The 17,660-nt window shown below is 44.0% G+C and overlaps 1 protein-coding gene across 3 annotated transcripts in view; it reads right to left on the bottom strand.

The window, feature by feature from the left end:
- Nucleotides 1-17,660, bottom strand: part of ATF6 (activating transcription factor 6) — a 143,535-nt gene that overhangs the window by 70,301 nt on the left and 55,574 nt on the right. For all 3 annotated transcript variants that reach the window (XM_036342270.1, XM_036342272.1, XM_036342273.1), the window contains 2 exons: nt 12,957-13,088; nt 372-485 (listed from right to left, as the gene is read on the bottom strand). In XM_036342270.1, coding sequence (XP_036198163.1) covers nt 372-485; nt 12,957-13,088 — 246 coding nt within the window. The remainder of the gene's footprint in view (nt 1-371; nt 486-12,956; nt 13,089-17,660) is intronic.

Here is a 17,660-nt window from a genome sequence, read left to right as displayed (position 1 = left end):
TCCAAAATCACAGAGAAAAAATAAGGGAGAAGCAAGTAAGTGCTCGGCGGGGAAGTGTCTGCAGAGTCACGTGTTTTCTTTGGTCATCTTCCTCATGAGGAAAAGGGCCCTTCTGCTGGGGGGTCACCGCCCGCCAGTCTACCACTCACCTGGGTTTTTATATTAACATCACCCATATTCCAAAGGAGAAGTCTCAAGTCTGCACTCCCAATACCACCACATGGAATGAGCATACCACCTTGATCCGTTGGTGGGATAACCAGACACCTGAAATGCCTGTGGTTACCTGACGAGCAACTGAGAGATTCTCCCAGCTACTCGATCTGAACTGATCCTTTCCTGGGTCCTGAAGCAAACACAGGCCCACTGACCTGAGGGATTCTGTGGTGTTGATGAGCGGCTGGCACGGAGGGGGCGGGAGGTACAGCACTGGCTCCTCACTCAGCACCATCAGGGCTTTGTCGTTGGAGACAGAATGGTCGTAGCTGAAACAAACAAGCACACACATGTCTCCTTGCACCCTAAACTCCCAAGAACTTTGCGATAAGAAAACTATCACTAGTATTAACTTTTTATGAAAACAAGAACCTAACAGACAGAACATACTATAAGATAGAAGCAAATGTAACAGAAAAGGAGGGAAGTATAAACCACACAGCACTAATGTCATTTTGTAAACTGTTTATCCAGACACCATTTATTGAGCAATTATTATGTGCCAGAGCTAGGGGTACAGTAATAACACGTGGCTCATGTGTGCACTGAGCTCGAGGCGCACACAGTGCTGCTGGAACAGAGGTGACACCGTGACGGGGAAACTGGGGGAAGTCCCTGCTGACTGACAGGAAGGACAGCATCATGTACCAGGACTGAAGTTCTGTGGTCACTCACAACCTGTGACAACGAAACTGAACAGTCTCCCTAATACAGTGTGTGGTGGGGGAGGGGAGACACAACATACGTGTGTTCAGGAGAAAACTGAAAGCACCGAGAAGCTGAGCATAAACTCTAGACCGTGAATCACTGACAAACACGAGGGTGACGTTAACCAGTTACTCCATTAGCTTAAAGAGCAGACTTCCTTGAGTGTCCCCTGATCTTCACCTTAGGAATTCATACTGGGGGCGTGCTGGAAGCAGAGCCCAAGGTGAAGGGAGAACCAGAACTGGGGGCATCACTACGAGTCATGCTCCTCAGCTTGCTCTTTAAACCTTCCTCACTAAGAATCTTAGATCTGTCTGGAGTTTCTCTACATATGATGCTCTGGATTTAGAAAATTAGATACGCTCAAACCAAGAAAGGAAAAATATTAACACAAAATTGGACATGGCTAGATTCATATTTTTCATTAATTCATCCAACAAATATTTACTAAATACCAGCTCTGTGCCAGGTACTGTGCTGGGTGCTAGGATCCAACTGGAACCATGAGAAATGGGGTCTCAAGCCTTCAAGGCCTCGATGTGGAAGATGGGTCAGATACAAGAAAACAAACATCCAAGCGCTGGGCGGACGAGGCGGTGGGAGGAGACCCCTGGCAGCATCTCCTCTGGAGAACACGGTCCAGGAGGGAGAGGGAGCACCGCACGGGGTTCAGAGCAGCCGGCGGGAAGAGGGCGAGCTTAAGGATGCAAAGGAGGCCACTCGCCCGCCAACAGCTGAGCAAGCGAGGGAGGCACATATGATAAGGAATTACTCACCTAAGGAAAAGCCACAAGAGGGATTTATTTCCATTTATGTCGACTCCTCACCACTGTGTCAAAGTGGATTTGACAGAGACAAGGCGGGATGGGAGACCGTCAGAGGAGAACTGTGGTGAGCCAGGCGGGGACTGAGGACAGATACTGAGGGTGGCAGAGAAGATGAAGGCAGGTGCCCAGTCAAGGTAACTTTTGGAAACTACCAACAGCACTTGCGGACTTGTGGAAAGGGAGGAAGCAGGGTTTCTGCTGCAGGAAGTGGCTGGGGGCAGAGCGTGGAGAGGACCTAGATCTGAGATCTCCACAGTGCCGGTGTCCACCCTGCGAGGTTAACCCTCTTAGTGCCGGGGAGTGCGAGCGCGCTCCTCCTGTCTTTCGCCAAAAGTGCCGGCAGCGCTATCGGCAATTTTTTTTTCTACTAGTATTTTATAATACAATCAGCAAACAATATATGTCAAAGATGAAGACAAATGTAGTAAAGGTTTCCTTAAATTTTTGAATATGTAACTTCATTTACTTGAGATTCATAATTTTTTTCCTAAACTGCTGTAAAATCGGCAAAAATGCCTTGGCAATTTTAGCATAGTTCCTAGGATACTGGTTGGCACTCAAAGGGTTAAAACAGAGACGTCATGGAAACTGCTGCCCGCAAGGGTGCGGAGACTTGGAAGTCTGGAGGGAGACCAATCTGAGAGTCGGACACAGAGGCCTGGACTGTGCTCGGTCGTGGACAGGCACCCGGGCAAAAAGGAAACAAGAGTTCACAGCCCCGCACCCTGGGGCCTGGCAGAGGCAGCGCCACGAGAAGCCTGGAACTGGAACACGCAGCAGAGCACACGTCTCAGGGAAGGAGGGTCACAGCCCAGTGCAGAGGGAAGACCCAGACAAGTTTCCACGGACTTTGGCAACGCTGGCCCGCTGGCCCCCTGGACAGAAAACACTTGGCCGAGTGGAAAAGTAGCTTAAGGCAGCCTTCCCTGCAACATGACTCACGGCCTTTCTTCTGCCTGCCGGTGGCTGTTTGGAATCAAACAGTGGTCTACACAGGTAATGACTGTGCTCACAAAGGTGATCAGCCTGAGTTCAGTTGGAGAGGGAGAAGAAAACGTCTGCCTTGGACTTGGTAAATTCCCAACGCCAGCAGAAGCTGTCTGCCACACTCACAACCAGAACAAAGACCTGTCACATGTGCGTTATTTCAGAAACCAGGTCTGCACACTGACAGAAGTACAAATGCTGCCGTCCATCAGAAGAGTCCAAAACAGCTTTGGAAAATACATTTCTGATTTATAAGTGTATTTCCATGTGATAAACTCTAGTAATGACTTCTGCACATCTGTGCTGACTGGCTTTGTTCTATCAGCCAAAATATTCTTTGGAAAACAAAGAAAAATCCAATAGAAGAAATACCAGGAAAGAGTCTGGGTGGAGCTGAAGGGGAGGAAAAGAGACACTCAGCCAGCGTCCATCTGGAGACAATTAGGGCCACACAACCCTGAAGTGGCCTGAGCTCCAGGTGGCTGGTGAACCACTCGATGGTAAAAATCTCAGTACATAAAGCTCCAGAGTCCAGGGCATTGCAAACAGAATTCCTCGAGTCAGGGAAGGTCCTGGCTAATGCCTTCTCTGGGGGGACAGTCCTGACTGGAACCCAATGTCCTGGCATAATTATTACTAGCACTACCTTTCATTCTAAAAAGTGTCCCAATTTGGGTGACAAATCCTATGGTCACCTTATTCTATACCACACATTTCTTTTTTCCTAACCTTGATCCAAGGAAGGAGAATATTTTTTCCCATTGATTTTTAGAGAGAATGGAAGGAAGGGAAGATGGGGGGAGAAGGGGGGAGAGAGAGAGAGAGACAGACAGACAGACACTGATGTGACAGAGACACATCGATTGGTTGCCTCTCACATGTGCCCCATCAGGGGGAAGGGAAGGGACCTGCAACGCAGGTATGTACCCTTGACCAGGAATTGAATCCAAGACCTCCTGGTTCTAACCACTAAGCCACACCAGACAAGACACCAAACATTTCTAAGACTGAAAAAACATATGCAGTTAACTATTAAATGACAGGCAAATACAACATTTATTATAAATTATGGGAGAAGTCTACTTTTTTATTTGAACCAGTTCTCATAACGCATCTGAAAAAACAAAACATATTATGAAATAAGCTGCACTAAGAAATAAATAGAGATTGAAAATTGTGGCAGAGTAAGTGGATGCTACACAGACACACTCCCAAGATCAAATTGGAATTATGACTAAAATACAAAACAAAACAAAATCCTGAATAATCAACTGAAGACTAGCTGGAGAGAGAACCCTGATAACCAAGGACTGAAAGTGCAGACCACATAGAGACTGGTAGGAGGGGCAGAGGCGCAAAAGGGCTGGTGGGGCTTCCACAGAGAGCAGCTGAAGTCCCAGAGGGATATCCCAGCTGTGGGGGGTTGCCACTGAGAACTCTGGGGTGTAACCCCCAAACTGGGCTCCTCAGCCCAGAGCACCAGAACTGAGAAAGTTGCCCACATAACACCTGGCTGTGAAAAGCAGCAGGGCTGCTGTCTGCCAGGGAGAGATGGCTGGAAATTCAGGCACCCTCTTAAAGGGCCAACGCACAAAATTTCTAGTGCAGCCACTCACCCTGGGCTCCAGCAGAGGGAGTGCAGAGTAGACTGGAGCTGTGTGAACAGAAGCCAGGGCTGGAGGTTGCTAGGGTAGAGCTCAGAGCGAAAACACCCCAGTTTCCTGTGCTGAGTCGTTCCCTCAGCTGCAGAGGACAACTCTCTCAGGCAGAGCTTTGCTATCCAGGTGGTTTTTGCCTGGGGGTAAGACAGTTGCCCCACCCTATTGGAAAACCCCTTGCCACAACCTGTGGAGTTTCTGAGGCACATTAAGAGACTGAAAATAACAATTAGCCCCCAGGCAGAAGCAATTGCCCCACCCTATCGGAAAACCTCAAGTTCCACCTGTGGACAATTGCCTTCAGCTACTCAAGACTGATTACAATCAGTGTGCAGGCAGAGGTAGGTCTCTGGAGGCTTTGAGTCATTGCCTAATCTTTGCCTGAGTCAGAAACAGCGTTTGACACAGCAGTGCACTAGAGGTTGGAAGGTATAGTAGATCTACCTAATACATCGTCACAAACCCAAACAGGCAGCCAAAATGAGGAGACAAAAAAGCAACCCCCAAATGAAAGAACAACAGAATTCTCCAAAAGAAGAGCTAAATGAAATGGAAATTAAAAACTTATCGGACATAGAGTTCAGAGTAATGATGACAAAGATGCTCAATAGAATGAGAAAAGTATTGGTAACTATGAAGAATGACATAGCATGAATAAAAAAGACAATGGAAGGAATACACAGCAGATTAGGGGAAGTTGAGGATAGGATCAGTGAGTTACAGAATGTGTAGGAAAAAATCGCATCCAGAGAACCAAAAAGAAAATACAATTAAAAAACAGGAGGACAATTAAGGGAGCTGTGGGACAATGTGCAATGTAAAATTATTCGCAGAACAGGTGTGCCAGAAGAGGCAGAAAGGGAGAAAGGGACAGAGAACATGTTTGAAGAAATAATGGCAGAAAACTCCCCTAACCTGGAGAAGGAAAATGTCACACAAGTCCAGGAGGCACAGAGAGTCCCAAGCAAGAAGAACCCAAACAGGCCCACACACAGACACATTATCATTAAAATGCCAAAATTTAAAGACAAAGAGAGAATCTTAAAGGCAGCAAGAGAAAAGCAACTGTTACCTACAAAGGAGCTCCCATTAGGCTGACACCTGATTTCTCATCAGAAACTCTACAGGCCAGAAGGGAATGGTATGAAGTACTCAAGGTAATGGAAAGCAAGGATCTGAAACCAAGATTACCATGTCCAGCACAAATCGTTCAAAATAGATGGTGAAATAAAGAGCTTCCCAGACAAAAAAAAAAAGACTACAGGAGTTTATCACCACCAAACCAGCATTACAAGAAATGCTAAAGAGACTGCCTTAATGGAAGCAGTACAGAGAAATATAGGCATACAGAATTAAAATGGCAATAAATAAGTACCTATCCTATATAATAAAAGGGTTGCATGCAAATTGACAGAACAGCAGAATCAACATAGGAGCTGCCCTCTAGTGGTCAGTGCGCTTCCACAGGGGGAGCGCCGCTCAGCCAGAAGCCATGAGCCAGGCTCACAGCTAGCAAGCGCAGTGGCAGTGGCGGGAGCCTCTCCCGCCTTCGCAGCAGCACTAAGGATGTCCAACTGCCGGCTTAGGCCCAGCCAGCAGTGGGACATCCCCCAAGGGCTCCCGGACTGCAGAGGGCACAGGCCGGGCTGAGGGACCCACCCGAGTGCACGAATTTCATGCATCAGGCTTCTAGTCAATAATAACCTTAAATGTAAATGAATAAAATGCTCCAATCAAAAGACACAGGGTAGCTGAATGGGTAATAAAACATGACCCAACTATATGCTGTTCAGGAGAGACCCACCTCAGAACAAAAAAGACTCACACAGGATGAGAGTGAAGGTATGAAACAAATTATCCATACGAATGGAAACAAAAATAAAGCTGGGGTAGCAATACTCATATCCAACAAATCGACTTCAAAAATGAAGGCCATCACAAGAGACAACAAAGATCACTACATAAAACTAAAGAGATCAATCCAATAAGAGGATATAACACTGGTAAACATATATGCATCAATATAAGAGCACCTGAATACACGAAAAAACTGCTAGACGACATTAAGGGAGATCGATAACAATACAGTCATAGTAGAAAACTTTAACCACCCCCCCCCCCCCAACTGACTTCACTGGATAGATCTTCCAGACAAAAACGTAACAAGGAAATAGGAACTCTAAATGACACATTTTCAGATGGATTTAATTGACATTTATAGAACATTTCACCCCAAAGCTGCAGAATATACATTCTTCTCAAGTGCACATGGAACATTCTCAACGATAGACTACAAGTTAGGACACAAAACAAGTCTCTACAAGTTCAAGAAGATTAAAATCTTATCAAGCATCTTCTCAGATTACAGTGAAATGAAATTAGAAATCAACTACAGTAAAAACACCCTAAAACATTCAAAATCATGGAGGCTAAATAGGATGTTATTAAACAACTACAGGCCTGATGCATGAAATTCGTGCAAGAGTAGGCCTTCCTTCCCCTGGCTGCCAGCACCAGCTTCCCTCTGGCACCCAGGACTCGGGCTTCCCTCGCAGCCCCAGCTTCATCCAGAAGGTTGTCTGGGAAGGACGTCGGGCCTAATTAGAATATTATGCTTTTATTATTACAGATGAATGGATTACCAATGAGATAAAGAAAGAAATTTCCTGGAAACAAATGAAAATGAACACATAACAACCCAAAATATCTGGGACCCAGCAAAAGTAGTCCTCAGAGGGAAGTTCATAGCACTACAGGCCTACCAAAAAACAAACAAAAAAAAAACACACAAAAAACAAGAAAAATGAACAAAAGCTACTTAACCCTACAACTTAAAGAACTCGAAAGATAACCAGAAAAGCCCAGAGTAAGTAGAAGGAAGGAAATAATAAATATTAGAGCAGAAATAAATGAGACAGAGACTAAACAATGCAAAAGATCAATGAAACTAAGAGCTGATTCCTTGAAAGGATAAACAAGGTTGATGAACTGTTAGACTAATCAAGAAACAAAGAGAGAGGACCCAAATAAATAAAATCAGAAACAAAAGTGGAGAAGTAACCACTGACCCCACAGAAATACGAAGGATTGTAAGAAAATACTGTGAACAACTACATGCCAACAAGCTGGACAATCTCCCAAAACTGAATCAGGAAGATCAGAAAACCTGAATAGGCCAGTAACAGCTGATGAAATAGAAGCAGGAATCAAAACACTCCCAATGAACAAAAGCCCTGTCTGGATGGCTTCCCAAGGGAGTTTTATCAAACAGTCAAGACCTAACTCCTACACTCCTCAAACTATTCCAAAAAATCCAAGAGGAAGGAACACTTCCAAGCTCTTTTTACCAGGCCAGCATTATCCTAATTCCAAAACCAGATGAAGACACTACAAAGAAAAAGAATTACAGGTCAATATTCCTGATGAACACAGATGCTAAAATATTAGCAGATCGCATCCAGCAATATATTAAAAAGATCATACACCATGACCAAGTGGGATTTATTCCAAGGATGCAGGCTGGTACAATATGCGCAAACCAATAAACGTGATACATCACATAAACAAACTGAAAGATAAAAATCACATGCTCATATCAATAGATGCAGAAAAAGCATTTGACAAAATCCAACACACATTTTTGATAAAACTCTCAGCAAACTGGGAATAAAGGGAGCATATCTCAACAGGATAAAGGCCATATATGACAAACCTACAGAACATCATACTCAATAGGCAAACACTAAAACCATTTCCCCTAAGAACAGGAATAAGACAGTGATGTCCACTCTTATTCACCATTCTTATTCAAGACTAGAGGCCCAGTGCATGACATTCGTGAACTGGGGTATGGGGGCGGGGTGGTGGTCCCTACGCCCGGCCTGCGCCCTCTCGCAGTCCAGGACTCTCGCAGTCTGGGACCCCTCGCTCCTTACTGCCCGCCTGCAGCGGAGGCAGAAGAGGCTCCCGCCGCCTTCGACACTACACTCGCCAGTCGTGAGCCCTGCTTCTGGTTGAGCAGCGCTACCCTGTGGGAGTACACTGACCACCAAGGAGCAGCTCCTGCGTTGAGCGTCTGCTCCTGGTGGTCAGTGCGTGTCATAGCGACTAGTCGTTCTGCTGTCCGGTCGATTTGCATATTAGGGTTTTATTATATAGGATAGTACTGGAAGTGCTGGCCACAGCAACCAGACAAAAAGAAAAAAATAAAAGGCATCCAAATTGGAAAGGAGGAAATAAAACTCTCATTATTCACAGACAACATGATATTGTGCGTAGAAAACCCTAAAGACTCCATCAAAAAACTACTAGATTTAACAAATGAATTTGGCAATGAAGCAGAATACAAAATCAACACCCAAAAAGCGATGGTTTTTTCATACACAAATAATGAATTATCAGAAAGAGAAAATAAACAAACAATCCCATTTACCACTGCTACAAAAAAAGTAAGATAAAAAAAAAAAGTAAGATACTTAGGAATAAACTTAACCAAGGAGGTAAAAGACTTGTACTTGGAAAACTACAAGATGTTGAAAAAAAGAGATAGAAGAATATATAAACAAGTGGAAGAATATACCGTGTTCATGGATTGGTAGAATCAACATCATTAAAATGTCCATCCTACTCAAGGCAATCTACAGATTCCATGCAATCCCTATTAAAATACCAACAGCATATTTCACAGAGCTAGAACAAATACTACAAAAATTTATATGGAACAGAAAAAAGACCCCCAAAGAGCCGCAGCAATCTTGAGAAAGAAAAACAAAGTTGGAGGAATCATAATACCAGATATCAAGTTATACTACAAAGCCAGTGTAATCAAAACAGCCTGGTACTGGCACAAGAACAGTCATATAGATCAACAGAACAGAACAGAGACCCCACAAATTGACCCAAGCCATTACGCTCAATTAATATTTGACAAAGCAGGCAAGACAGTTTCTTAAATGGTGTTGGGAAAATTGGAAAGATACATGCAAAAAAATGAAACTAGATCACTAACTTACCCCATACACAGGAATAAACTTAAAATGGATAAAAGACCTAAATGTAACTCGGGAAACCATAAAAATCCTAGAAGAAACCATAGGCAGCAAAATTTCAGACATCTCTCATAGCAATATGTTTACAGATACATCTCCTAGGGCAAAGGAAACTGAGGAGAAAATAAATAAATGAGACTACATCAAAATGAAAAGCTTCTGCACAACAAAAGAAAATATCAACAAAATGAAAAGGGAGCCCACTGTATGGAAGAACATATTTGGCAATGATCCATCTGATAAAGGGTTAATATCCAAAATACATAAGGAACTCATACAACTTAACAAAAGGAAGACAAACAATCCAATTAAAAAATGGGCAAAGAACCTATATAGACACTTCTCCAAAGTGGACACACAGATGGCTAGAAACATATGAAAAAATGCTCAAAGTCCCTGACCATCAGAGAGATGCAAATTAAAACAACAATGAGGTACCACATCACACCTGTCAGATGGCTACCATCAACAAATCAACAAATGACAAGTGCTGGCGAGGATGTGGAGAAAACGGAACCCTAGTGCACTGCTGGTGGGAATGCAGACTGGTGCAGCCACTACAGAAAACAGTATGGAGTTTCCTCAAAAAATTAAATGTGGATCTGCCATTTGACCCTGTGCTCCCACTTCTAGGACTAAGAAACCCGAAACACCAATCAGAAAGAATGTATGCACCCCTATGTTCATAGCAGCACAATTTACAATAGCAAAGATCTGAAAACAGCCCAAGTGCCCATCAGTAGATGAGTGGATAAAGAAACTATGGTACATTTATACTATTGAATACTATGCATCAGTAAAAGGGAAGGCTCTCTTACCCTTTGGGACAGCACGGAGGGACCTGGAGAGTATTATACTAAGGGAAATAAGTCAGAGAAAGACAAGTATCACATGATCACACTCATACGTGGAATGTAATGAACAAAATAAATTGATGAATAATATAGATTCAGAGACATAGAAGCATAGAACAGACTGAGGAATCTCAGGAAAGGCAGGGGAGAGTGGGTGGGTAGGAAGTGATCAGCCAAAGAACTTGTATGCATATATTTATGCATAACCCATAGACACCGACAATAGGGTGGTGAAGACCTGGGGCATGGGGCAGAGGAGGGCTAGAAGGGGTCAATGAGGGAAAAGGGGGCATACATGTAATACTTTCAACAATAAAGATTTTAGAAGGAAGGAAGGAAGGAAGGGAGGGAGGGAGGGAGGGAGGGAGGGAGGAAGGAAGGAAGGAAGGAAGGAAGGAAGGAAGGAAGGAAGGAAGGAAGGAAGGAAGGAAGGGAGGGAGACAAGTGTCCTGGCAGAATACAAAGAAAACACCTAAAATTTTGTTAAAAACAAATTCATATCTCAAAAGTTTTGCAAACTTTCAGTATTTCTTGCTCAGCATTTATAATGATAAAAGCAAGGACATCAACTAACTGAACTGATATCTAGTTAAATCTCCCAAGTTGCTTAATAATAATCTTAAATATTTCAAGAGACTTGCCTGTAGCAAGAAAATCTATAATCTCTTTCATTTTTAACCACGACCTATATAACCCTACTCCGCACAGGCAATGGTGATGTTGGTGGGGTCAGAGAGAGGGCTTGCATTTCATGTGCTACCATGAAAACTGTCAGTTACCTGGAAGTCATCAAGACCTGCAGGTGGAACTAGGGTGACCTGAGCACGCCTTTCTGGGAGCCACCTGCTCCAACGTGGACAACAGGTGTGAAACAAGTCTTGTAAAGGTCACCTGACTGTGACGTCAAGTATCTAATTAACAAGCTACACATACCTAAGGGACACAACTCTCATAAATCTAAAGACCATGAAGTTTAAAAATGTCACTTTGATGTATCTCATGTAGACAACAGAACTCGAAACCGCAGAGCATGTGTGGCAAACTTGGAGAGATTACTTAGTAAAGTTAAAGACACTATGAAGCCGTAACCGGTTTGGCTCAGTGGCTAGAGCGTCGGCCTGCGGACTGAAGGGTCCCAGGTTCGATTCCGGTCAAGGGCATGTACCTTGGTTGTGGGCACATCTCCAGTGGGGAGTGTGCAGGAGGCAGCTGATCAATGTTTCTCTCTCATCAATGTTTCTAACTCTCTCTCTCCCTTCCTCTCTGTAAAAAATCAATACAATATATTTAAAAAAAAAAAAAAGACACTGTGAAACTCTAGCAATGCCAGGGCCACTGTTCAGGGGTCAGAAGTCAGGATTCCTGTATGTTCCACACGGTGGCATCTGTCACGTTTCTGCTGCGCTGCAGTGACCACCATGCCATTCTCTGGATCCTCAGCCATACACAGCACAGTACTGTACACACCACAGACACCTGAATAAATGAGTGCTAGCATTTTCCCAAGAAGGCTAAACAAAGAAGAGCCTGCAGAACCATGGAACTAATCACACTCAGTGGTGTGGGTGTAACAGTGACCATCAGCAGGACTCCCTATGGGCCTTGGCCGGTGCCACCTCAGAGAGGTCAATGGCCATCAAGCGTCAGTCATTTGCTGTCAGTCAAGGACCTGGCTCCGTTTAAAAAATAATAATAATAAAATTTTAAAAAATAAATAAATGAAATAAAATTCCAAATAACACAGGGAAATGCTTACTGAAAAGTTTACAGCTCTGAAAATGTCACTAACTCCACTAAGTGGTTAACTTCTAGTTAACATAATGTAGAAATTCTATTTCCAAAAAATTATGTCTTTTACTATTGGAAAGCTACATGAAAATTTACCAAGACAGTATTAAATTGTAACAAAGGAGGAAAATTCAACAAAGATCATAATACACAAGCGAGAATGATTTTGTCTAATAATTAAAAATAGGTTTAACCACATCATTCCACCACATCACATCACATGCAGGGAAGATGATACAGCAGCAATTAGATGCATTATATGTGTAAAATCTATATGTATAAAAGCCCAGTGACCAGAAAGGCGGAATGACCAGAATGACTGGTGGCTATGACCTACACTGTGGAGCCAACCAGCCTGATCTGGGCCCTGATTGGCCCTCCACCCCCAGCCTGGACTGAAGGGTCCCAGGTTCGATTCCGGTCAAGGGCATGTACCTTGGTTGTGGGCACATCTCCAACACCCTGATCCAGGGCGGGCCAGCCGGCGAATCACCCTCGGCCCCTCCCCCAGGCCGGCTGGACCCCACCCATGCACGAATTCGTGCATCGGGCCTCTAGTACAGTAAATAACATAACTATGTTAAAGTCATCACATATAATTTAATGTATATACTGTGTGTGTTTCAAGATGTATACCAGTGCAGGAAAACTGAGACTCTAAGAGCACATCTCTACAAGAATTCTAAAACAGGGAAAGGTTTCAGAAAGCAAACTTGCTCCTAGAACCAATCTTAACAGTGAGTGAAATGCACGCCTGGCTTGTGCCCGCTTACTCTCCTGATTAAACTGCATACAGTGGCCCACGGGTGAGCTGTGCTACCCGGCCTGCTGCAGCCTCACTGCAGTGGCTCAGCACACACGCCATCTCACCTGTGGCTGTCTTTCTGGATGACGCTGTCAGGCGGGTCTTGCGCCTCCTTAGCGGAAAATCCAAGAAGATGCCTCCTTTGATTTGCAGGGTTCACACTAGGATTTGTTCTCCTGGAATCCTGTTCCAACATGCTAAATGTTTAAAAATGCAAAACAAGAGGTAAATAAAAATATGCACACATGCTACATGTAACTCTGAAGCACAGCGGAGCCCCTGCGCAGGTCCCAGCACACGGCAGGAATGCTGGGCACAGAGCAAGAACAGCACGCTGAAGTGGTCAGACCTACAGCCCAGCACCCTGAACATATGAAAACCAAATCTGAAAATGAACTTTATAGGTATAAAAGTACCTTATCTATAGGCTGTTTAAACAAGGTCAGTATTCTACATCCTTTCAATACTCATATTGCTATATATACACGTAGAAACAAATATGCCATGCACAGAAGCAAATTCTAAACTCAGATAAGTGAAATCAGAAATTCTCCAATGAGGAGATCCTTCAAATGAAATGAGAACTACTCTGTATATCAAGATCCAAATGCTTTAGCCTTTCACAATCCCAGGAAGCAGGCTACTAAATAAAGCTAACAAAAATTATTTTAGCAAATACTTCTATTTTTATTTATGTGTAAAAATTTCCTATTTAAGCCCTGGCCAGTGTGTCCACATCATGCCATGGTTAGAGTGTCGGCCCGTGCACCAAAGGGTCATGGGTTCAATTCCTGGTCACGGGCACGTACCTCAGTAGCAGGTTGGATCCCACAGCCCTGGGTCAGGGTAAGTGCAGGAGGCAATTGATGTGTTTCTCTCACATCAATCTCTCTCTCTCCCTTTCTCGCTCTCTCTCTCCCCACCCCCCTCCTTCCCTCCCTTCCACTCTCTCTAAAAAGCAATTGAAAAAGTATCCTCAAGTGAGGATAAATGGACAAATAAATAAATAAATAAAATTTCTTGTTTACTTCTTTGTCGCCGCTCTACCCATAATACTTTCATTCATCAATGTACGTTCTCTTGATGGGCCTAAAGTATTTGGAGGCAAACAAATACACACGCATACACATGCACACACATACCAAATATTGCAATAATTATTTTAACACTTCTAACACATTAAACCATTAATCGTGGGCTTAGAACAGGGGTGGGCAAACTTTTTGACTTGAGGGTCACAATGGGTTCTTAAACTGGACCGGAGGGCCGGAACAAAAGCATGGATGGAGTGTTTGTGTGAACTAATATAAATTCAAAATAAACATCATTACATAAAAGGGTACAGTCTTTTTTTTTTAGTTTTATTCATTTCAAACGGGCCGGATCCGGCCCGCATGCCGTAGTTTGCCCACGGCTGGCTTAGAAACTTGGCTCATCAGTACCTTACTATGCAGGTGAGCTTGATTCGATTCCCCAGGCACATAACCCACATTGGTTATAACCCTCAGGGAAGCACCGGAGGAGGGAGACCAGACCTCAGGGAGGAGGGGAGGGTCAGAAAGCTGGGGAGGAGGGCAGTGGGGGCCTGTGGTTCCTAAGAAACAGTCATTTGCCTCCAAATGCGAGGAAAGGTACAATCACAGTGGCCATTTGCATGGTGTATGGATGATTAATAATTAAGTCAGTACAGAGTGATTAATACTTGGAAGTTTTAAAGAGCCCTTGTACTGATGGCTGATCCAGCACATCCCTTCTCAGCTGCAGTTGTGACAGGCAGATGCCCTGAGTAGGGGCCAGTTGGGTCCACTCCATCTCATCTGGACCCTCGCACCACCCAGCAGCCGCACCTGCTGGAGTCAGCTTGATGCTGACTGTTTGACAGTGGTCGCCGCTTCCCCACGCGGTAATTCCTGACGACACCTTACCCACGGCTACTGCAATCACTTGACTCTTTCAGCCAAAGGGCTCAGCTCTCACCCAATGAACTTCACAACACTTCACTGCAGAGTCAACAAAGTGTCGTGAGCAAGGGTCAGTGACAGGCAAAAATTAGGGTCCAAACAGCCTGAGTCTCACCTTCATTATCCACCCATTGGCCCAGGATATAGTTTTGAAAGGTTATATAGCAAGAAACTTTACAAAGAATCTTTTAAAGTTTTTCACTTATTTTTTAAGTTGCTTTTGTCATTTGGCCTCCATTCGCTGTACTTTTTATGTACTGAAATGAAATTTCTCTTAAGCTAAGTTAAGGATAAGCTCAAAAAGCTGTAAATGCTTGAACCCTAAGAAATGGCCACACAAACTAATTTAACCATCTGAGTAACAACAGACAAAAGAATATGAGACAATTAGTGTTGGTGTGGACTTTTAGATTCTTAGCATGAGTGTTTTTACATCATTGGATGTCCCCTTTTGCTAATTTGGGGAAAATTAAGTGTCCAATAATGCAAAGGGATGATTCGGAGTCACAGGAAGGTTAGGGTAATGGTCATACATTCATTGGTGACAGTTCATAATACTAACAAGGCAATCTAATCAAACACTTCATGACTAGCTTAACTCTGGTCTGTTCAGTATCTTTAATAAATACGAGGAAAACAGAATGTCTCTAGGACCAGAACATGCTGCTTTTTACTCCTCAGAACCACAAGAGTCACAAAAGTTTTTTTATATATATTTTTTATTGATTAAGATATTACATATGTGTCCTTATCCCCACGTTACCCCCTACCCCCCCCCACCCCTCCCGCTCATGCCCTCACCCGCCCCATTGTCCGTGTCCATTGGTTAGGTCTATATGCTTGCATATAAGTCCTTTGGTTGATCTTTCCCCCTTACCCCCACACTCCCCTACCTTCCCTTCAAGGCCCGACAGTCCAATCAATGCCTCTCCGTCTCTGGATCAGTCCTTGTTCATCAGTTTATGTTGTTCATTATATTCCACAAATGAGTGAGATCATGTGGTATTTATCCTTCTCTGACTGGCTTATTTCACTTAGCATAATGCTCTCCAGTTCTATCCATGCTGTGGCAAATGGTAAGAGTTCCTTTTTCTTCTTCCTCTTCTTAAAGAATACCTTTCAGCATTTCATATAATGTTGGTTTGGTGGTGATGAACTCCTTTAGCTTTTTCTTATCTGTGAAGCTCTTTATCTGACCTTCTATTCTGAATGATAGCTTTGCTGGGTAAAGTAATCTTGGTTGTAGGTTCTTGCTATTCATCACTTTGAATATTTCTTGCCATTCTCTTCTGGCCTGCATGGTTTCTGTTGAGAAATCAGCTGACAGTCGTATGGGTGCTCCCTTGTAGGTAACTGACTGTCTTTCTCTTGCTACTTTAAGATTCTCTCTTTGTCTTTTGCTCTTGGCATTTTAATTATGATGTGTCTTGGTGTGATCCTCTTTGGATTCCTTTTGTTTGGGGTTCTCTGCGCTTCCTGGACTTGTAAGTCTATTTCTTTCACCAGGTAGGGGAAGTTTTCTGTCATTATTTCTTCAAATAGGTTTTCAATATCTTGCCCTCTCTCTTCTTCTGGTACCCCTATAATTCTGATGTTGGTATGCTTGAAGTTGTCCCAGAGGCTCCTTACACTATCTTCATATTTTTGGATTCTTTTTTCTTTTTCGGTTGGGTATTTTTTGTTTCTTCGTATTTCAAATCTTTGACTTGATTCTTGGGATCCTCTTGTCTGCTGTTGGATCTCAGTATATTATTCTTTATTTCAGTCAGTGTATGCTTAATTTCTAGTTGGTCTTTTTTCATATCCTCCAGGGTCTCACTAAATTTATCGGTGGTTTCCATAAAATTCTTGAAAAACCTTAAAAGTGTGGTTTTGAACTCTATATCCAGTCATTTGCTTTCCTCCATTTCTGTCATTTGTGACCTGTTTCTTTGTCTCCGCATTTTTTATGCTTCCCTGTGTTGGTAGAGTGGTTTTGTGTGCTAGATGTCCTGTAGGGCCCAGTGGCTCAGCCTCCCCAGTTACCTGAGGTGGACACTCTTGGTGCACCCCCCTTGTGGTCTTTGTGCACAGTCTTGTTGTAGTTATGCCTTGATTGTTGTAGGATCACTGGGAGGAATTGACCTCCAGGCCAATTGGCAGTGAGAATCAGCTGTGTCTGTAGTGGGAGAACTTCTGTGCTGAAGACACCCTTCCGGGGCAAGACTTGCTTCAATGGGGCTTTGGTGCTCACTGAGTCTGCCCCCTGAGTGTGTCCCTTATGGATCTGAGGAGTTGTAATCTGGATGGTCCCACTCTGACCACTGGGTACACTGGCTCTTGGATCTAAGGAGATGCTAATTTTGCCTCTGCCTGAGGTTACCCAGCAGGAGCTACGAAGAGATCTGCAGATTCCTCTTCTTTGTTTGGGGTTTGGAGGTGCCCAGATGAGGCCCAGCTGTGAAGCAGTGCAAGCTGCTGTGGGGCCTTGGGCGTTCTCTTGGAAGTTCTGGGTCTGTCTGGCCCAGCTGCAATTTGTTAGGTAATTTTCAGGTTGCAAAGGGCCAGGGCATTCATATGCAAAAGCCTCTGCCCAGCTTGGGTGGGGCGAGGTCTCAGGGAATCAAAGGGCAGAGCATGCAGCTATGGCTGATCCTCAGCCCTGCCCTAAGGGGCCCGCATCTCAGTGTCATGGTAATCGCTGCAAGCACCTCTGAGGGAAAGCCACCCTCAAGTTCGAGTTCTGCCTGCTGCCAGACAGTCCAGTTTCTCCCTGTATGAGTCCTGGGTCCTCAGAGACTTCCCGGAACCGGAGTTCAGAGCAGTCGG

The sequence above is a fragment of the Myotis myotis genome, unplaced genomic scaffold (genome assembly GCF_014108235.1).
Source record: "Myotis myotis isolate mMyoMyo1 unplaced genomic scaffold, mMyoMyo1.p scaffold_m19_p_18, whole genome shotgun sequence".
Classification (NCBI taxonomy): domain Eukaryota; kingdom Metazoa; phylum Chordata; class Mammalia; order Chiroptera; family Vespertilionidae; genus Myotis; species Myotis myotis.
This window is presented reverse-complemented; position numbering and strand designations above follow the sequence as displayed.